At 43.6% G+C, this 23,082-nt stretch overlaps 1 protein-coding gene across 1 annotated transcript in view; it reads left to right on the forward strand.

Annotated features, from left to right (window-relative positions):
- Nucleotides 1-23,082, forward strand: part of Cfap58 (cilia and flagella associated protein 58) — a 100,245-nt gene that overhangs the window by 71,621 nt on the left and 5,542 nt on the right. Inside the window, exon 16 of the mRNA XM_006983302.4 lies at nucleotides 21,112-21,231. Within this exon, the coding sequence (XP_006983364.1) occupies nucleotides 21,112-21,231 (120 nt within the window). The remainder of the gene's footprint in view (nucleotides 1-21,111; nucleotides 21,232-23,082) is intronic.

Below are 23,082 nucleotides of genomic sequence, written 5' to 3' on the forward strand. Positions count from 1 at the left end.
TTGCCGGGATGCAGAGAGGGAGGACATTCAAGATCTCCACAGGACCATGTGTGGAAGAAAACACTGACAGAGACTGTTTGCTAAGGCTGGGAGACAAAAAGCAAGGGTGGTTTCCATTTTCTTCTTGACCTGTGATGACCCTAAAGTTGACAAAGCTGATAAGCTGCCTTGAAAGCCCCTTATCCAGACCGTAGCCACCCTCTGGCTCCCCTCCCCCAAACTCCTTACTGCTCTTTAAACCCCAGTAAAGAGAAGCTGAAAGTGAAAATAAATGAACCAGGGAAACAAAGCCCATGGCACACACAGGAGGCATACACACACACACACACACACACACACACACACACACACACACACACCCTTTCACCTATTTTTGTATTATTATGTGCATGAGTGTTTTGTCTGCTTCTGTGTCTATGCACCCACCTGTATGTCTGGTGTTCACAGAGGCCAAAAGAAGGTGTCAGATCCCCTTGAACTGCAGTTACAGGCAGTTGTTGTGAGCATCCATGTGGGTGCTGGGGATTGAACTCAGGACCTTTGGAAGAGCAGCCAGGGCTCTGAACCACTGAGCCGTCTCTCCAGTCCTCCCACCATTTCTTAATCACAGAAAAACCAGAAACCTCTTTGAACATATTTAATGATTCCTAATGGTACCTCTGATAAGGTATAGGTAGCTATGAGGAACACATCTTTCCCTATTACATATTCCAGTGGGTTACTATGGTCATGTTGGAAAAGGATTGATTCCTTCGTCTTTTTTTCTTTTTTGAGACAAGGTCTTTAAAATAAAGTATTTATTTATGTGTATGTGTGTGTCTGCATGTAGATTTGAGTGTGTGTGTGTGAGTGTGGATGCCTATGGAAGGCAGAAGGAAGTGCTGGATTCCCTGGAGCTACAGGGTTGTGTAGTTACAGGTGGTTGTGAGTCACCGAAGTGTGCGCTAGGAGCCAAGCCCAGGTTCTCTGGAAGAACAGCAATCACTCTTAACCATTGAGCCATGTCTCCAGCTCCTTTGAGATAGGATTTTGCTATGTGGCTCTGGCTGACCTGGAACTCAGAGCAATCCTTGTGTTTCTGCCTTTCATTTACTGGGAGCACAGACCTAGGTTATTGATCTAGTTTCCTTTCGTGGCTGTGATAAAAGACTCTGACCAAAAGAAAATCATGGGAAAAAAGAGTTTAATTTGTTTTATAATTCCAAGTGACAGTCCTTCACTGAGGAAAGTCAGAGCAGGAATCTGGAGGCAGGAACCTGAAGGCAGGAATCAGGAAGAAGCACTGCTTGCTGGCCTACTTTCCTCAGATGACTGTAGTGTGTGTCCACTTGGCAGTTGAAATTAGGATATCCACCATGCTCAGTTTCTGCTTGCTCATTGGTAACCAACCTATCATAATAAATACCTTCTCAATCATTTTTCTGAGGTTTCATGATATATAACTGTCCTTCTTAATAAGAAGTAATGATGTTATTGTTGGAAAATAATATTAGACTTGTTTTTATTTTGTGATTTAATGTTTTTGTTTACCAAAATCAACCATTAAATATTACCTGGAATAGTGAAAGTGATATTGTTTTAAAATATTTATATTAATTCTTTGAGGTTTTCCTACAATGTATTTTGATCAGGTTCACTTCCCTTACCTTCCTCTCCAACTACTCCCAACTCCATCCTCAATTTCCTACCCCATCCAACTTGTGTCCTTTCAATTAAAAATTGATAACCAATTGAATTCCTTTTGTGCTGCTCATATACTTTTGGGCATGGAAATGTCCGCTGGAGAGTAGGAAACCAGCCAGGGCCTGACTCTGCTTCCCCAGCTAGCCACGGGGGTGGGGGGTGTGTGGGTGGGGTCTTGAGCACGCCTCCCTCTGCTCTAGGATGCTGACTGGCTTGGTCTTGGTGTGTCTTGTTGCATATGCAACACCTCCCATGAGGGCATGAGTATGGCAGCCCTGTCATGTCCAGAAGACACCGCTTCTCTTGCATCAGTTTGGAACTTGAAGGACTTCCTGGAAAACAGGCAGGCAAAGGAAAACAACGGGATGGCCAGGAAGTGACTATGGGGAAATAGTTATTTTTATAATGCCTTGGGAAATTGAAATGAAGGAGACTGGAAGAGAAAATTGTGGGCCAAAGATGGCTGTAGGGGCTTACACCGAAGTCTGGTGGCCTAATTGAAAGTCATAAGCAACTTAACTGTGTTGATAACAGAGTCTGAGAAGAGGTGAGAGGATGGAAATTAATTAGAATTTTCAGTCTACAAACAATTCCAGGAACTCTGAGTCAAAAGGAATTAGTGGATATTTAAATCTTCCCCAGCCTTGCCCCAGTCTGACTCCTGGTCTAGCTATAGGCAAAATATCACAGAATAATTACAAATTATAGATGTGCTTCCAGTTGACAGAGCAATTTCACATAGATTGTCTCACTTGTTTTTTAACAGCTCTGCAGGGTGGGTGAAGGTAGAAGTATCAACATTTGTCCAGCAAGCTCTATTGTGTAAAGCATTTCCACTGTTCCCATTCCCACTTGATGTTGACAGTTACTAACTTCTAAACATACACCCAAAACATCGATCTAACCACCGTTCCATTGCCCATTGTTGGAAATAAAGTTCCTTCTTCGGGGAGTGCGGATCCTCGAGTCTGCGAGCGTCTGTCCAGGTTGGACCTTGCAATTGAGCTTTTCTCACAATGCAGAAGTCACGGGGTAGGAACAGGGAGAGGAAGCCCAGGCCTGGTGGCTCAAGAAGAGCAGACCTTGTCTTGTGGCCCTTGATGGCTTGTGAAGACGAAGGGTGATAAGTATGCCCATGGGCAACATTAGGAGTTACAGAAACTTTGCATTTCCCATAATGACAACTCTGGGTGGGAGCAGGCTGTGTGTGGCTGAATACAGGGTTCTCCTTTGAGGGTGGAGCTTCATATGCTGCACACACGGTGGGGGGACACACCTAGAGGCTCCCTAGTCTGTAGCTCCTTTTTCAAAACACCCCTTTCTCAGATAACCCTGCCACCCTTTACTTTAGCAGTCAGGAGGGTAAAGTCCATTGGGGGTTTGCTGGGTCTTTCATGGAATGCTCCTGATTTGCAATGGAGCTTTAGAAGGCAGCACCATTGAGGACAAAGAGAGGGGAAGAGGAGAAGATTCCAAGAAGCCAGCAGCTCATCTCTGCTAGACACTGGCCAATGAAGAAAATGGAGGCAGGGTGTGGCCACAAGGTCACCACAGATGCCCCTGCAGAGCCCAGTTATGGATGACAGCTGGGTATAGACACTTTGCTGGCATGGGCTCAGAAGGGAAAAGACGCTGAGAGAAAGGAGGCAGTGGACTTTGGTTCTTGGTTATCTTGTACTAGACATGTAGTCATGAAAGAAAGACTCCAGCACAAAAACTTAAAAACAGAAAAACCACAAATATGGTTTCGGTAGCAGAGCTGAACCGCAATACAGAATAAGCCATGCTCAATGTACATTATATACTTGTATGAAAATGTCTTTATGAAACACAGCACTAAGTTCAATAAATGTACACGGTAGAGACAAAACAAAACACAAACCACGAGAAGAGATGACTCAGTCAGTAAAGTACCTGCTGCACAGGCATGGGGACCTGAGTTTTGATCCCCAGTGCTCATATTAAAGAGCTGGGCATGGAGACATGTGCAGGTATTCCAGCACTGGGCAGTGAAGATGCAAGGATCCAGCTAGCCTTCCAGAATTGGTTCACCCCGTCTCAAAACAAAAGGTAGCAAGTGATGGAGGGGGCACTTCACAACCTTCGGTCTTTGCAGGCACGTGTGTGTGTATGTGTACATGTACCCACTCCTGTACACAGACACAGACACAGACACACACACACACACAGACACAGACACACACACAGACACACACACACACACACAGACACACACAGAGACACACACAGAGACACACACACAGACACACACACAGACACACACACACACACACACACACACACACACACACACACGAAGTGGCACTGTGGTGTGCCTGCCGTGTGAGAGAGTTAAGTGTTGCATAGGGCACTAGGAAGTGTTGCTCTGTGGGCTTGAGGAAGGAGAAACAGAGCAGAAAAGCCGGGAGGCTAATGGGCTGAGTGGAGTGGGAGGTGGAGGGGCTGCAGGTGTCGGCCCGCGCAGTGAGCAGAGGAGGCGACAGTGTCCAGAGGGGCATGGAGTTCTAAGGGGCCCTGCTGAGCTAGCTTTCAGATTAATGACACTGGTGTTTGGCTGGCTATGGAACTGGAGATGCAATAAATCTGCCCACCAGATAAAAGCAAAAATAATAAAAACACACAGTGGTGCCTCTTGGAGCACAGCAGCCCCGTCCCGCAAACGGTTCATCACAATGGCTTTGCTGTTTAAGGGTCTCTCAACGAGCGTTGTTTGTGAAGGTGATACGTGTCCAAATGGCACCTACTTGGGGAAGTCTCCATCCCTCTTTGATATCTAATGCACCTGTCACTCTGACTTGTGAAACACTCCTCATTCTACCAGGTCTGACACAGCTTGAATTCCTCCTCGGTCAAAAATGATTCGAGTACACGTAGACATCACACATCACTCTCATTCATGGAAACCTGTCTTTTGAGCTTCCTTTACTGACCCCAAGGTTATGCACAGAATCATTCACTTTCCCACTCCAGGCTCCAGCTTGGATGACTGGACAGGACCTTAGATAATAAGTCAGATTTGCATAGCCTTTGGTCTTTGCCTGCTGGAGAGGGCCATGGCTCTAGGCTAGCCTCTGTGAGAACTGACCAGGCCAGCCAGTCATGGGAACAGAGAGGGGCAGCATATATGAAAGGAGATTTCCAGGATATTTGAAGTTGGGAGTGTGAGAGTAGCTGTGTTAAGAGTGAGAGGGAATTTTAAGTAGGTGGGTAAGACATCTCCTTGACCCTTGCTGAGGGACACTTGTTAGTCACCGTCTTTGCCCATGATAGCTCTGTGATTGGATCAGGTGGGTCTTAATGTGTGTGACTTGTACTAAGTAACCCCAGGATGGCAGAAATCGCTTGACCTGTGTGTGGGGGAAATCGTCAGTCTATGGGCTACAGAAGCCTGAGTACAAACACTCCCCTCATCTGGGGCTGTTTTTTTTTATGTTACCTCCTCTTCTTATGGTGTTCTTTTGGAAACAAATCTACTTTGCATTACAGAACTTAATACACAATTTTCCACTTCCCTAAAATTTTATTAAGTGCTTTATGGAACAATTTGCACAAGGTCTAATTTTCCAAGTTGTCGGCTGTGCGGCATAATGACCTCATACTTTTTCATCTAGTTTCATGCCATTATTTATATAAAGAGGTGGTTGGTTTGCATTCAAATTAGGCACATGTGAAAACTGGATGGGTTTCTTTATAATTTTAGATGTAAGGCAACATTGTTGCTTGATTTCAGAGCTGCTCAATAAATTTATAGTGTGAGTCAGATCTGTGATGTTAAATCTCCCAGTGCCTACAATGAGGAAGTATGGAAAGAACCGGGTGAAACTGATTTTGATAATGTATATTGATTAACTCAATTTATTCAAACTAATACCACTTCAACACAAAATGAACTTTAAGTTACCAACATGTTATTTTACATCATTTTCTGGTACCATAGCAACAGAGCAGAAAGTAGGTAATATCTGATGTATATTAAGACTTACAGTGAATATCAGTTCAGACCACGCACAATTCAAGTGCTTGATAGCCACTAGTGGCTAGTGGCTGTCATACTAACTAGCACGGTTCTGTTTTACGGACATTAATTAGGCATCACCTTGTCTGTAAGTTATTTCTGGTTTCCTGAGATTGTTTGATGTAATCTGAATAAGGGTCATCATAGGACTGGCAGAGAGTTGTTTGGTCATGTATTTGAGTCTTCCACCCACCCACCCATCCATCCATCCATCCATCCATCCATCCATCCATCCATCCATCCATCCATCCATCCATCCGTGATGGCTAGTCTTACTTGTCAATTCAATAGCATCTAGAATTACCTGGAGGATGGGCCTCTGAGCATGCCAGGGGGGTTATCATATGTCAGTCGTGGTAGGAGAACCACACACCATGGGCAGCACCATTCCCTGCCTGGGTCTTGTACTGTGTGAGTACAAGGGAGCTGAGCAGCACACATATGTTCATTGTTCTTGGTTCCTGGTTATGGATGCGATGCATCCTAGTTGCTTTCTGTTGCTGTGATAAAACTTTGACCAAATGCAACTCGGGGTGGGGTGAGGAGGAAGAGATTTATTTGTCCTACAGGTCCATCACTGGGGGAAGCAAAGGCAGGAGGAATTCAAGACTGGAACCTGGAGGAAGGAGCTGAAGCAGAGAACAAGAAGGAAATCTGTGTTCATTGGCTCACATTCACGTGCTATTTTTTTTTTTTTTTTGACAAGGTCTCTCTGTGTAGTCCTGGCTGTCTTGGAACTCTCTGTGTAGACCAGGCTGGCTTCAAACTCAAGGAGATCCACCTGCCACCACCTCCCGAACCCTGGGATTTAAGGAGTGCACCACCACACCCAGCCTCAGATACCTTTCTTAAAGAATGCGAGACTTCCTGCACAGGTGTGGCTTGAGTCTTCCTCCAGCAATTAGCAATCAAGACAGTGCCCCAGAGAATAGCCACAGATAATTCTGACAGAAGCAATTCCTTAGTCAAGAGCCCCTCTTCGCAGGTGACTCTAGATTGTGTCACATTGATGAGATCTAAGCAGGATAGGATGTGGCCAGTTCACCCAACCTCCTGCCATGATGATATTCCCTCTGTGATGGACTATAATCAGGAACTTTGAAGCATATTAAATCTTTTCTATCTTCAGAGTATTTCATAGCAACAAGAAACTAATACACCATCCATCTACCCATCTATCCACTCACCCACCCTCCCACCCATCTACCCATCCATGCATCCACCCACTTACCCACCTATCTATCTATCCATCCATCCACCCCCTTTGTACATTTACTTATTTAACAAATAATGAGAACAAAGTATTATGTTTATTGTATGATGCAAAAGGCACATAAATGTTCCTTAACTATGGTGTGAGCAAATCTCACGGAGAAGAAAAGGGTGTAAGCCAATAACTATGGTATGATAAGGAAACACATACAGTGTTAGCAACTCATTATTGGAAAAAGTTAGGCTAGGTTCCTTCTGCATATGCAAACAAAATTTTAAGAAGTATCACAAAACTTCAAGAATAACATAGTAAATTTGTATGTAGTATTAGGGTTGGAGACTGTGTGTGTGTGTGTGTGTGTGTGTGTGTGTGTGTGTGTGTTTGTGTAAGTGTGTATTTGTTTTAGGTTTGGATACACAGAGAAACATTACACATATACTCTCTATCCATGCCAAATTAAAAAAAAAAGATTTGTTTTATTATTTTAAATTCTGTGCATGTATGTGTCTGTAAGTGGGTGTATGCATGTGAATGCAGTTGCATTTTGAGACCATGACATTGAACCCTCCTGGAGCTAGAGTTCCAAGAACTTGTGAGATGCTTCCGGGGTGCTGAGAACTGAACTCAGGTCAGGTCATTTGCCAAACAGTAAGCTCACTTAACATTGAGCCATCTCTGCAACCCCCCTAAAATTTTTACCTAATTTTGTTTTATTGAGATAGGGTCTCATTCTACCACCCTAGTTCTCTCAGAACTCTCTAAGTAGACCAGGCTGGCCTCAAACTCACAGAGATCTGCCTGTCTCCACCTCTTGAGTGCTGAGATTAAAGGTGTGAGCCACCATGCTGGGCCCCAAATGACAAATGTTAACACTGTGTCATGTTTCCTTATGATTTTAAAAGATTGAATAGATTTTCAAAATTAAGTCAAGACTTCTTTTTCTCCCTTTCAAAACCTCATTTCCTTGCCTTTCCTACAGACAACGACTATCATGAATTTGATGTGCGATCCTTCCATATATTTTGGAACTTTTACTGCAAATGGATGTACCTACCAGCAATAGATAGGAGTACTTGATGTATTTTACATTTACATCTGCACGTGGTTTTATATGACACACATTATTATTCATTTCCTTTATAACCATTCCATATTATATTCTGTGATGTATCTATGTGGATACACTTCAAGCTGTAGATAATTTCATTGTATATCTCTACTATAACCATCCTTTCTAGTGATGTGATTTAGTTTAGGACATTTCCTTTTCAGTCTTTGTGATTGTAAAAGTTTTGGGTGGGCATTCCTGGGTAAGTGTCCTTGTATGATATATGAGCTTCTCTCTAGAAGCAGGAATGGCACTAAGTATCCTAAAAGGGGCAAAAAATCACAAAGGAAAGATGGGCCTTCTGATACAGGCCTGTTATCCCAGCTACTTGGGAGGTTGAGGCAGGAGGATGACAGGTTCAAGGCTTGTTTATATTATAAAGTGAGCCCCAGGTTCAACTGAGTGAGGCCCTATCTCAAAATAGGTAATAATATTAAAAAAGAATTTGATGATGTAGCTCAGTGATAGAGTAGTTGTCTAGCAAGTATGAGGCTCTGGATTCAATTCTCAATAACCTTCTGCCCCAAAGCAATTCAGTGTCCTGGGTTCAAGTCTTCACTTTGTACTTTGTAGGCGTGTGGTCTTGGACACATGGCTTAGACTCAGTAACTCCCTGTTTTCTCAATGACAAAGTGAAATAGATGTGAGAGAGATACACGGATAAGTGGTTTCTCCCGAGCTTATGGCATGTGCTAAATAACGCTTAGCTGTTATCATAATTACTCTTTCTTAAGTATTTGGCATCAGCTTCTCTTTTATTAATCCCCAGGGGATCATTCATATCATAGGTCAAATGAACTATGGTTCCGGAATTCCCATCGTGTTTCCTACTTCAGGTACATCTCAGAGAGAAGAGGTTGCAGTTCACTGCCTGGGATAACTCTTGACTCCAGACTTCAGAGAGGAGGGTGTTGGAGGTCTAGGGGTATACTTCTAAGTTAGAGAAGTTAGACAGGGCCAGAGGAATATGCTTTTAGGACCAAAGAATCTGAGTTTGAATGAAATGTATCACCTGACTCCCTGGAACCCAGCAACACACGTGTGGCCTGGCTTATCTTACCCCTGTACAAATCACCAAAAAACAAATTTTAGAAAGATTGATTCAGGGGGAAAGGGATGTGTGGTCTTAGCCAGAGGACTTTTGAAATGGATCCCTTGCGCTCTTGGAATGTGACAGAGTATTATGGGTGATGGAAGGCTAGGTAACTTTTCTGTTCAGAGATGTCCTGTATCTGTTTTTTTTAAAGGCCTGTTTGTTATTGCCAAGAACTTCCCTTATCTCAGCAAACTCTGGAGTTGTTTATCTTTCTCCACCATTAAACTCCAAATTACTTGAATCACAGAAGGAATATGGTCTCTGGGAACTGGGTTTTCTTCACAGCTCTGGGTTGAGTGATCTTGTTCAGGTCACATCTCCTCATCAGTAAGGTGAAGATGGTGAATTGTAGAATCATTAAAAGGGATGGATACCATTTGTAAAAGGAAAAAAATGGGACTGGCATGGAACAGTTGTTTAATAAACGATGGCTGGTAACTTTGAGGGTAGCTATGGCTGCAGAGACGATAATGCTGGTGTGTAGCCCAGTGCCGGGGGCAGCACAAGTCTGTGTGAGTGGCAGAGTGATTGCATGTGTAAATAAATGGAATACAGCTGCTTCTCTGGTCCCCCAAGGCTTACTGAATTGGAAGCTATCCACTCCCTTTACATGTGCCTTCTCCCTTTTCTCAGAAGCTGGCAGGTTCCCTTCCCTATCTAACTCCTCTTCTCTCTTCTTCCTTAGCTTTTTGTCCCTTCTTGTCCTGTTCTCCAGCGGTGACCATTATCCAGGTCATATTCTTGAACACTGCTTTGCTGTGGGATGTCCTATGTGTTGTCAATAAGTAAAACTCTGATTGGCCAGTAGCCAGGCAGGAAGGATAGGGGAGCGGGACAAGAAGAATTCTAGGAGGTGGAAGGCTGAGGCAGAGAGACGCTGCCAGCTGCCGCCATGATAAGTGAGATGTAAGGTACCGGTAAGCCATGAGCCATGTGGCAACTTGTAGACTAATAGAAATGAATTAATTTAAGATATAAGAACAGCTAGCAAGAAGCCTGAGCCATTAGGCCAAACAGTTTAAATACCAGAAGTGTCTGTGTGTTTATTTTATAAGTAGGCTGTCAGACTGCCAGGGCTTGGTGGGACCTGGAGAGAAAACTCCAGCTACGCTGCTTTTACTCTGAAAGGTCTCATTCCCTGTTAAGTCTTCAGGACCACCTTTATGAGGGTGAAAGTCAAGATGTTTTCTGTAGACTCTTCTGCATCCTGCTCTCAGATTTCTCGGTACTTGGGTACTTGCACGTTATGAGGATGTTCTGTTGATTCTTTCAGCCCGGATACCCTTTTCTGCTGGCACTGCTTTCTTCCTGGTCTGCTGTGAACATTTGTGGGGTGGCGGCTTTTCTAAGCTCCATACTTTCAAATGCAAGAACCACTTTGGCTCCCCCATCCTCCCTCCATTCCAGCCAGTTGCTGACCACCTCAGTTCCATGCACTCTTGCATCTGTCTCCAGCCTTTTCTTTGTTCTCCCTGCCCTCACTAGGCATTGTCTTCTTTCAGATCCACTCTGTGATCTGAGAGCACCTGAGACAACCCACTCTACATTAGAAGAAAATACTAGAACATCTATACAATATGTGTATGCACTTTAATCTCAGGCTTTGAAATGCCCCGACTTATGTATGTTTCACAATATAAATAACTCATCAGAGCAGTACAGAGATAATATATCATGTTGTTAATATAAGGATAATGTTAACACCAAGAAACCACTATAGCTACCTACTGCCTAGAATTGATAGACTCGTCCTGTGTCCTTAGAGACACATGCAGTCCTCCTTTCTAGTCTAGCAAGCAGTTATAGCCCTTCTTGCATACCCACTGGCTTGAGCCACCTTGGACTATTCCCTGGATGCTCTTAAATTTTCATGTTCTCACTCCTGTTCATGCCTTGCTTTTAATTGTTCTCCTTTTCCATGGAGTGGCTGAGAACAAGGAAAATACACAGTTTTTTTTATCCCAATCTGAACCACTCCATTTGGGTTTGGAGCCAGTCAGTTCCAAGCTTGGCCCCACTGCTCACTAGTTTCACTTTGGAAAGGCATCACTCTTCTTAGCGTCATCCTCCTCATCTGGAACACAATGTTTAGTTTGTAAAATAGCACACGCTGAGTGTGCGCTGCACTTGGCATGTCTATGATACCGGTTCTGTGTGAGGGGTGAATTGGCTTCTCTTACCATTTTTCTCCCCTAGCATGCTTTGCCCAGTCTCCTCAAATTGTGATATTGTTCAGGGAATTGAGTATGCCGTGAGTTACAGTCACTAACAAGCTTTCTGTTAGCCCGATCCCTGCTCACCTGTCTCACAGCATTGATATCTGTCATTCAGTGGGATTATGCATTCACATTACAACCCAACAGTACAATGAAAAAAACAATGCAAAGCAGTTGAAGGTAAAATTATAATCTTTTTTTTTTGGGGGGGGGGGTTTAAGACAGGGTTTCTCTGTGTAGTTTTGGTGCCTGTCCTGGATCTAACTGTGTAGACCAGGTTGGCCTTGAACTCACAGAGATCCACCTGGCTCTGCCTCCCGAATGCTGGCATTAAAGGCGTGTGCCGCTGTTACCCAGCTGTAAAATTATAATCTTTACACTAGATGTCATGTGCCATGATGCCAACATAGGTGTCGCCAGGAAAAAGTTAGATTCATATTCAAAGTCAATGACAAGCCAGGATCTGGCAGAAAGAGAACAGATTAAACAAAGCAGAAGTGTGGATGGAAGAGAATGTTGAAGATCCAGGAGATGGAAAGAGATTTGCAAGGAATTAATGAAGCCTTTGAATATTTCTACTGAAAGAAATCTTTTAAAAACACTCGGCCAGAGTACTTAAATGAAACACGAAAAGCATTAACCATAAAAGAAATTATAGCTAAATCTTACTACACTAAAATTAAGACCGTATGTTCCTTCAGGGAAGTCATAAAGGAAGTTAAGGCATAGAATTTATCTCTCCGGCATATATAAACAATTACAGATCAATAGTGAAAAGCCGCTCTGCAGTAGAAGAGGGAAATGGCAGCTGAAGAGACATTTCTCAATGGCTTCCTGCTGCCTGTAATTGAGGACAGAGTCACCTGCACGTGCTTAGAGACGCCCACCGCTCTCCTGTCTCGTACTGTGAGGCTAGAAGAAGAAACAAAAATGAGGAATAAGCTTGAAAAAAAAGTTTAACATTGTTTTACACTCGGGGAAATGAAATCTACAACCATACGAAGGTACCATTTTAGGGATAAAAGTGAAGATGTCCATATTAGTTATCTACAGGTTCACGGAAATTGCTACAAATGTCTAATAGCTTAAAATAATACAAATCTGATAAGTCCATGATTCATTGATTATTATAACTATGACTATAAGTAAATTTCTTAATTATTTGTTCCAAGTCATACATTGCTATAGTTAAAGTATAAATTCTGTTATGAGGCAGTTTTAAAAATAAATTTTAGTTCAATTTTACAGGAGAAACAAATCTCATCAAAAATTATTGTTATTGTTATTTTGGTTTTATGAGATGGGGTTTTTCTGTGTAGGTCTGGCTGTCCTAGATCTCACTCTGTAGATCAGGCTGGCCTCGTACTCACAGAGATCCAGCTGGCTCTGCCTCCCGAGTGCTGGGATTAAAGGTGTGTGCCGCCACAGCCTGGCCGTGACTTATTATTTTAAACAAATTTTTTTCCCCGTTAGCTGCTTCTTGTCTCTGTGTGCTGAATTCCCCCAAGGAGATTGTTTTAGTGCATAGCTTCAAATACCTGTTTTATCCCTTTAATAAGAGTAAAGCAAACCCCCAACAGTTCTACTGTGTACCTTAAGGGCGTGTGTGTGTGTGTGTGTGTGTGTGTGTGTGTGTGTGTGTGTGTGTGTGTGTTGTGAGCCATCTTTCACCGGTGCTGGGATCCAAACTTGGGTCCTCTGGAACAGCAAATGCTCTGAACCACAGTCATCTGTAAAGCCCCCAGGGGAAATCTCTAGAACAGTCAGTTAAGTTGAATTAAAACACAATCCACATGATCAAACACGCCACACTTTCTCTCTTTCTACTTTTCCCTTGCCCCTCAGCTATCTTTCCTTCCCAACTTTATATGTTTTTTTTTTTTTTTTTAAACCCATGGAGTCCCCTCAGTGCAGCCAGTTCGGTCATAGCTGCAGAGCCTACTGAAGCATGGGTGGGGGCCACATCCCTAAAGAAGACTGAGTCTTCTACCAAATGCCATCAACTGCCGACAGCAACCTGAATGTATGAAATTTTCAGACAAGCAAGAACAACCGAAAAATGAGATGAGTCTGCGAAAATGTTCCCCACCCTGGAAAACCGAGAACTATTAAAAAAGATCCCAGGGCTTGGGACTGAACTGTTCTCATCCTCCTGGTGATCTGACCCTCATCCATGAACCCCTTTTGATTCCCCCCGCCCCCTTTCTATTACTTTGTCTTTAGAACCCAGTGGTCCGGCTATGAGGATTGGGACTCAGTAATTCTCTTCTTGATACCAAGATTTATAGGAACAAAATTCCCAAGAGGAGGAGGCACCACCTGAGATATTACCATCAAAAAGCAAGCAAGCAAGCAAGCAAGCAAGCAAGCAAGCAAGCAAGCAAGCAAGCAAGCAAGCAAGGGGACAAGCAGCAAACAAACAAAAATGATTGATTAAGATGGTGAACAGTGGGTACCATTTATGGAGGGTGATGAGCTTGGATGCCATCAGTCTAACAAGAGCATCAGTAACAACTATCTTCCCTGTGTCAAATTCCTGCATAGCATTTGGGTACATTTTAGAAACAATTCCCTAGGAGACAATGGACATATTTCAAATGGACTGACTTCAAAGGGCTTTATCTATTAAATCTTTTCTTTGATAGCAAAGGTGTTTTCTGGCCCATAAATGCAAATGTTCTTATTACTTCTGTTGTTATGGCTACTAATATACAAGACATGCCTGGTCTCTCTCCTGTGGCCCACCAACTAGATGTCACCTCTGCTGCCAAACCTGTCCATGCACTGCACTTACCCCTGCCATGTCTTTGGGGACCTGGCATACCTTAATCTTTACAATGAGCTGTTTGATTTTCCTTTACTGGACGGCAAACTTCCGTTTCAGACTTTGGTACCTCTGTGTGAGTCTTGCATAGATAAATACTGACTTGCCTTGTATTTCTCTGGATTTATTTTCTTAATGGTTTTAAGAAAAGTCAACACTATCATGCTTTAATAGTAGCAAATTCCTCATAACAACTGCTAAGTAAGGCTCAAAGGGGACTCGGCAAACGGCCGAGCCAACGAAGGGCAGGCTGGTCTAGGGGACTAGTTACTGTGTGCAGAAGTTCACAAACATTTGTTTGTGTTTTGTAAATAAAATCCTTTACAAAGAGATCCTTCTTGAAAATTCGTGTTGGTTTTATCAGAAACATTTTTCCTATTGTTATAAACACAGTGAAGGTCAGAGCATGCAAATTTCTCAAATGCTTCGTAAGACACGTAATCATCCACATCTAAAGCTGAGACCTGAGATGTAACAGACTAGTTTTCTGCTCACAGGGAGTGAGGCTGTGTAATTCCGTTTCATATCCAATTCTAGCATCTTGTACTTCCTCCAGGGGGCTTTGCCACTACATGACATCATAAACAAGAGAGGCCCAGGGTTCAGTTTTGCCGACATCTTCCTTATAAAGCCAATAAACAAGAAAGCCTCCAGACACCAGCATTATTTTTCCTTTTCCAAAGCCATGCAGAAATGTAATATGTTTACAGAGTTTCTAATTCATTTTCCTACTAATGAAAACAGGCATTTTCGGATACATTAGGCAATGTTCTAGACTTGCCTTCATATGGGGGGGGGGAGAAGTAATTTGTTTTAAAATTAATTCTAACTTTGTACCTTATTAAGAATTGTGAATGAGTGTGAGGGAAATGGAGAAATAACTGAAACTAAGAAAACAAGAGGCAAAAAATGTGTTTTTCTTTTAATTATGAAAAGAGTTATTTATGTGATCAGGATTTCTGTGTTTAAGAGCATTGTGAAAAAGTCAACACATTACTTAATTGAGGAAAGCAGCTTAAGACCTACCCTTGCATTTTCATACTGATATGATCAGTGTGCACATGCACATTCAAGTAGTGTTGTCAGAGCCAATTAATTTGAATACATTTACAAGTCATATGAATTTCAAAAATATGTCTGAAACAGAACTATTAAAAACCTCTGAAAACGTTCAATGAGGAGATCAAGATTATCCATCAAGTAATTTCCTGAGCTATGCACAGGCAGACACAATGAAAAAACTGAGTTCACAGTACTGAGCCTCACAACATCAGCATGTGTATGCAGTGTGCAAGCTCCACTTACTGGAAGATGTTATTCTCAGGACAAATACCTCTGAACCTCTGTTGAAGAATACTGTAAAATATGGGCTGCACAGAGAGTTACCGCTATAATTGCAGTCAGCAAAATTACTGAGCACCCCAAATGAGTGGGACACGAAAGTAGGTGTGAAGAACTCAGAGAGCTTTGTCACAGCTTTGTCCTCAGGTTCACAAAGTTCAAGTGTGGGAGTTAGGACCATAAATGATGCCCATTAACATACAGAAAATCAGCATGTCTCTGTCTGTGTATTCTGTGTAAGAGGTATTTTTAGAAGTAGTGGCTGTAGGATTTTTATTTCTTAATTCGCTGTATTTTCAATTTGCCAGGTAAGCCTAGAATAAAGAGGAGACCACACACATCTGTCTCTGGAGGATTTGATACTCAAGAGTCCGCATGGGTGGGTTTTGCCCTGGTGGGGTAGATCAGTGTGCCTCTTTAGCCAGGAGGAAAGCTGCCTGCTTCCTGTGCATCAGCTAGTTCACTGAGGTGGGGTGGGGGTGGGGAGGGGGGGAGGAGAGGCAAATATCCCCAACTCTTGCCCAGGCAAGTGGATGGTTTCAGGGTGAGCAGGACTTTGCCAAGCACAGACTGGCATGAAAACAGAATAAATTAGTTCCTCTCAGTCGGTTACTGCTTCGAGTAGGCGAGCCGAGGAAGAAGAGGCACTGAGGCGCGTGTTGAATGTGAACTACCTTCTGTTTCCAGCCAAAGATGCAAAGCAAAAGACAGAGACTATAAACAGTGATCAAAAAACCACGACTGGGGAGGTAAAGGAGTGCCATGAGCAACTCGACCTTTTCCTCCAAATTGTCGCTCCTACAGCACTCACTCTCATTAGCACACACTGTTCCCAATGCAGATTTTTAACTCACTGTCAGGTAAACTACACACACCTGAGGTCTGAGTGAGTGCTTGTCTGGAGTCGGCAGCGGAGGTTGTGGACTGCCACCAAGTGATGACAGCATTGTTTGAAGTTAGTAGTGCAGTTAATTTTTTTCAATCCTTTTCTTCTTCATGTGTATCTATGTACTGTGTATTCTTGTGTGTGTGCATGTTTGAATGTATGTGGGTGCACACGTGTGTACAGCATATGTGGACGTATATGGACACACCTGTGAAGTGCCTAGGCCGAAGTTGGGGGTCTTCCTAGATCACTCTCCACTCCGTTCATTGAGGCAGAGTCTATCAGTTGAACCCAGCACTCCCTGATGACAGTCTAGCGAGCCATCGCATGCAGGATTTCCTGTGTCCGCTTTCCCAGTGCTAAAATTACAGATGGGCTGCCCCACCCACTCTGGGAATTGCTGAGCTGTCTTCCTGGCCTTTATTATTTCTTAACAGTGCACCTAGCAAATCTAGACGATACACTGTGCAGTTATCCACTGTAACTTGGTGGAGCCTCTGGCAGCCCGATATTTTATTATCATGCCCAACGATCTCTCCCACAGAAGGGGTGGACTATCAGTTCTAGCATGGCCATAGTGTGGTTAGTCTCAAGATTAGCTCAGTCAAAGAGGAAGCTAGTCTTTTAGTATGAATAGTCTAGCTTTATTCCAGTATGGCTGTTCATAAAATAACTTAAAGACTAAAGCACGCTGCCAAGTAATGTTGATGCACACTATAAAAACTCTGAATAAATAAGAAACGAAAACCTACAGACGCAACCATTTGTTGGAGAGGAAATAAAGTATTTATGATTTTTCTTATGATGTTTCATTGACATACGGAGCTGCTAACCAAGTGACAAATTAATTGACTGGGTTTAAAGAGAAATGGATGTGGCTTAATGAAGAGGGACAGGCTATGTATTATGAGACAGCTGGGTTCTGCTACCGCTGGCTTCTGGAGACAATACACATCGGACAGCTAATGAGTCTCTGTTGCATAAGATAGATTTTCTTTATAATAGAATTGCATGCTTTGTCTCTAAATGGGGTTATTATACACACCATTGCACAATGTTTGAAGAGCTTGGTTGGACCTTGTAGAGGGTTAGGAGAGAAATAAATTGGAAGACAATCGTGCTTAAGACTGTCAATCCATCAAACTTCCCATATCTATCTAAATTACCAGCACATTCTCCCCAAATACAAATTTGTATGATACACATGGCTAGACTGTTAATGATGATCAGACATCACTAGTTTCACCAGTCAGGTTTTCCTCTGTAAGTATAGACCCAAATCCACATAAACTGAAACCCGATAGTCAGTACCCCTGTACCACTACCCACCATGGTCACACGCTTTCTGCTTCCCTCTGTGTCCACACCTGAGTTTCTTTTGGCGTTTCTTCTGCCCTCCGCAAACACACATATGTATCACTTCTCTTGGGTGATTTAATTCTCAGAACTCCAGTTTTGAATCGTAGGTTTTACTGGAAGTTCCCTCACTTCTCTCCACACCTCTGGGCCCCTCGCTGTTCAGTTGTTTGGTTCCTATTCGTTTTCTTTTCCATTTTCTTTCTTTTTTAAGATTTATTTTCACACTATGTGTATGAATGTTTGGCCTGTGTGTGTGTGTGTGTGTGTGTGTGTGTGTGTGTGTGTGTGTAGGTGCCCTGTGCAAGTATGGCTGATGCCGGTAGAGTCCAGAAGAGGGCGCTGGACTCCCTGAGACTGATTGGTTATAAGCAGGCACGTGAGTGCAGAAGCTGAGTCCTCTGCCAGAAGTGCTCTTAAGCATTGATCCATCTCTCTAGCTCCTGCTCAGCCATTCTTTAGGACAAATCCATTATGACTCATTTTATAACTCTGAGAAACAAAGCCAGATGTGGTGGAAATCGGTGTCGTTCACTCTGCATCAAAAGATGGGAACAAAGGCAGGACCCACTCAGACAGTGCGGGAGAGGAGACCGAGTGATTGAGTCATCTTTTCCCTAGACATTTATTTTGTGATGGCTTTGAACCTGATTTACCTTCTGGCTTGATTGATTCTTTTATTGAAGTTATTGAGAAGTCTTCTGGAATTTTGTAGCCTAGTTTGACCCCAATTCCCTGCCCTCTCCATGCAATAGTGTGTCTCGAAGCCCCCTGAGTCACAGGGAATGTGACTCCTGGGTAGCATAGCTATATGCTTGGGGAGGGACTTTGGACATTATTAATCCCCATTGGCTCTGACACTTCCTCCTTTGAAGTGAAGTAACAGCATTTGCTTCCTCCAAACTTCCTTCTCTGTCTCTTGACTCCCAGCCGAGCACGAGTAATTGAAAAACATTACACATGGGAAATAGTTCATGGTCCTCGGAGTCAGAAGATCTTTTCAGCCAAGACATCATTCTCTCCTGAACCAGATTGCTTCCTCTTCATCATCGTGGGGTTCTTTACTTTTCAACCCTTTGTGTGTCTGGAAGAAAGCGAGGTGAGCTGAAAGAAATGAACAAAACAGTTTCATGGGCTTCTCCACATAGGTCTCAGCCTCTCCAAATTGAATCTTGGAGCCTTGTCAGAAGTGTTATTTTTCCAACAGAGAAGGTGTTAAGAGGCTATAGGAAATAAACTCACTGCCTGACGCCGTTCTCTTTGCTTGCTGTATCTATTTACTGTGAAGACTCTATTGGAAGGTATGACAGGAGGGTTATATGACAAAGGAAAATCACCCCTCTCTAATTCTATTTGTCTGTCTTCTCCTTAATATGGGCTTCAGGGTTTCCTTGTTGTTTCTGGAATAATGTCTTACAAGGCAGCTTTTGGGTGGTTTGGTGTATGTGTTTATTGAGATGCTTAATTCCGTCCACCGAATTTTGAAGCCGCAAACACTAGTCTGTAGATGGGACTACATATTTATAATAAAATTTCTCAAATTTGACCAGCAGAAAGGAAAAACCTAACTAAATGGTAGCGATGCCATGATAATGGATTTTTTTTACTATTTTAAAAATGGATTTTGCGTGCTCCGGTAAAAATAGATCATTGGATAGCAATAGCAAGGTTGCATAGCTCTAGGTGGGAATCAGTTTCCAGTTGACTGGATGTTTCATTTAACATGAGGGCTTGTACTTATCATGGTTTTCCCTTTAGCACAATGACCTCCAGGAAATCAGTGCTCGGCGGCTGATGAGCACACACGAGACTTTAGTAGTGCTTGTTCCGTTTCCCCGACTCTATGCACATGAACATCTGGAACTGGGACATGATACCACAACACACCATGTTCAAGTGCAACACCTTTAGTTTAAGGAAACACATCATCAGTGATTCAACTCTAGGCTCCCAATGAGAATTCCGTACTGTGTAGTGTTGAATAAAGCTGTGAAAAGCTGGTGCAGTTTTCCTTCCTGGGAACGCCTTTCTCTTAGTCCTGTAAATATGCTTGCCCTCATTTTCCTGGGATTTCCACCCATCCCGTGAGCCACTTCCTTATCTCCTCTCTCCCCACATCCTCACGTTTCTTGAGGTACTCTCTTCCACATGTGTTACTATTGGTTCCCCATGTCACCGCAGCCAGCCCGAGCGAGGTCAGCCGGTGGCTGACTTCAGTTTGCCTCAGGTTTGTTCGAGGTTCTCTGGTTTCTTCTCTTGGTCTCATTTGATGACTACTCACAATCTCTTCTATTTCTAAGGCATCTGCTTTGTTTGGCTTTGAGGGGCTCTGAGTTGTTCTCCTTCAGTTTTTTCTCTCTTGCTCTGTTCCACGCCTACCCATGTATCCCAGTTATCTCAGGGAGCTGGGTGCTCTGGTCCAGCTTGCCCTTGGCTTCCCAATTCTGGGCTGTATTTTCAGCCTCATGGTCCAGGCTCAGTGTGAGCAGCCTGTCTGCTTAGTAGCCCTGGGACATCTATTCCTCTTCCAGCCTAGCTCTGCTCCCTCCATCACATGACCCTCCCCTCCCCCATGCAGGGGCAGACACCAAAGACTCAAAAGTCATTGGGTTCCTGCCTGCCACACTTGTCAGATCACTCACCAAAGCCCACGGATTCCATCCCAGTAATATCTTCTTATCTATCTGTGCTTTCTCCTAAGGTACCTGAGATTCAGCTTTCTCTGTCTTCTGTCTGCCCCAAGGCCCCGGGTCTGTTTCTCTTTCTGCTGCTCTTTCCCTCTGAAGACAGCCCGGGCATGCTCATTCCTGGCTCCCAACTACCCAAAGATGTGCTTCCCAATGCAGCTTAGACTCCCTAGGATCTGGGCTCTTCTCTCTTCTTCCTGACTTGTCCCCCAGACTTACTGTTGTGAGGTTACTCCTTCTGAGACCACATGAACTCTTAAAGCCACACCCGGTTCTACCATGGGATTTTGGCCTAAAAATAATCTCTTCTCTCTTTGTATGGGGAAAGTGTCTACTCATGTTTAGAGAGGACGTTCAAATGATGTTTTCCCAAGCCTTCCCCCACCTCCTCTGGTAGTCACTAGACCCTATAACACTGCCCTGTGATCATAAGTCTAGATAGAGACGGACATCTTGTTTGTCTTGCTCCTTGTCACGTGACTCCAAGTGTTGGGCACATTCTAGGTCTGTGACAGGTGCTGGTATGACAGCTTCAGAGTGAATGCCATCAGCGTACAACTGCCAAGTGGCTTCGAAGGTTCCTGAACCACGGGCCCTGTGGGGAAAGTCCCTTCCCTTGTTTGGACGGACTGTTGAATCTCTGCTCCCGGTTCTGCTTTCCCCAGGAAAAGGAGAAGCTGTATGTGGAACTGAAGCACATCTTGGCCCGGCAGCCTGGCCCGGAGGCTGCAGAGCAGCTGCAGATCTACCGGCACACACTGCGGGAGCGGACCAAGCAGCTGAAAGTAAGCGGCAAGCCCTGCTCTCCCTCGATAGGACAGCTGCCTCGAGGGGACTCCTGGGCTGCCCCGTGAGTCGGGCTCCCCCCAAGTCAGCGCTCCTCAGAGTTCTTTAGACTCTAATGATCTCAAAAGGAGGAGAATGAGCATGAAGGAAGGAGCTGAGGAAGGACGGTGACAGCGTAATGGAGGGAGGTCACAGAACGATTTAGACAGCCCAGATGGTGGAAAAGAACATTAAACGCCATTGCCAACCCGAAGCACACCACTACACCAAAGCAGCTTTCTGCTACTCCTTTCCACCCACAATAAATGTTTGCGAAGCACAAGCCGGTCCCTGGGGCCTTGCTTTGTGTCCACTTATCACATAAACAGTCTTGAAAGGCAGATAAAACCGTGCAAAATTTTTGTTGGCCAAACTCCCTTCCAAGGGACACAAAAGCCTCAGTTGGAGACATGGAGTATTTGACTATTCTGTGTGCCTCTTGAAAGTTTTCTCTAACACTGTATATCTTCAGACCGTATTTTCAGCTTTATCTCCTGAGCGAGCAATCACAACTCTTAGAATACCAGAGAAGCTTTGTGCTCACACACATCTGTGGAGCTGTGTGCAGCTCAGCTAACTTCTGGCATTTACCTGCCCCATGAAGGTGATAATCTGTATCTCCTATTGGGGATAAAATAGGTGACGCCCTATTAATGTAGGCTTAATCTTTGCATAAACAAGATGTTATAATGTTGTGTCCTTTAGGTAAAAAGGACAGATGAAGCCAATCTAATTAAAATATTAATTTTCAAATGACTGTGAGAGCTCATTTCATGTGAGGACCCAGAGACATAATTTGAATTTTGCAAAAGGCACACGGTTTTGATTACTTTTGTTTCTTGAAACAATTGAATATTTCAAGCAACAAAATATTTTTCTTCTTGTATTCTCAGGGTGAGTATAAATTAGAAAAGTATACGCCTCCTTTGTCTTCTCCACAGTTGGCTCTGGATAGTCCGCAATGGCTCCCCAAGGAGTGGTATATTACAGCAGTCCTTTACCTCAGGAAACCCTTGTCTTCGGCTCAGAATAAAAGGCAGCACCTTGCAGCAGAGGGACCAGGGTTATTCAGAGCAAGTCCCACAGAGCAATGCCATTGTCAAAACAGGGTCTTTGTTCCCAAGAACCAAACCATGGAGACAGGTTTTCTTTCAACATGAAAATCATGTTCTTCAGTGCAGCCAACATGGCCATAATCATATTCACAACAATTAAGAGGAAGGAGTTCAGAAGCAAATAAACAGGCAAAATGATCATCTCGCTTTTATGAATACCTTCAAAACAATGACTACATGCCCCTTAGAACAATGGGCTGCTTTTTCTTGCCTGGATTCTGGAAGGGAGCACACCTGAGTATGGCCATACTTTATGCCCTGTTTAGATGAGTTCATCCCTGCTCTAGTGTGGCTCATACCTCTTAGCACTCACTGAATCCAGCCATGGAGAGAGGTGGGGGCCGGGCTTCCTATTACAGCCTCTCTCTTGCATTGAACATTAAGGCCCATGTTCCCTGCTTCTAAGAGCTAAAGTGTCCCACTGCTGAGACACAGAGTGAGCCTGGGAATAGTCCCGGAGAATGCAATGAAAAGGATGATAGACATTTAGCAGAACAACCACCCTGTCAAACACATAAATTGAAAGTCCAGTTGGTGGTGGTGGGGAGATGCTTTCAAAAGGGCTCTTACCATAATCCTCAGAATCTCACTCCCTAGTGGTATTTTCTTTTGAATATATTTTAAAGGGCTAAGAGCTATCCTAGACGGTGTGTCTGGGAGTATTTCTGTCTCCACTCATAATATTCCCTGAAACAC

The sequence above is a fragment of the Peromyscus maniculatus genome, chromosome 1 (genome assembly GCF_049852395.1).
Source record: "Peromyscus maniculatus bairdii isolate BWxNUB_F1_BW_parent chromosome 1, HU_Pman_BW_mat_3.1, whole genome shotgun sequence".
In the NCBI taxonomy this organism is placed as follows: domain Eukaryota; kingdom Metazoa; phylum Chordata; class Mammalia; order Rodentia; family Cricetidae; genus Peromyscus; species Peromyscus maniculatus.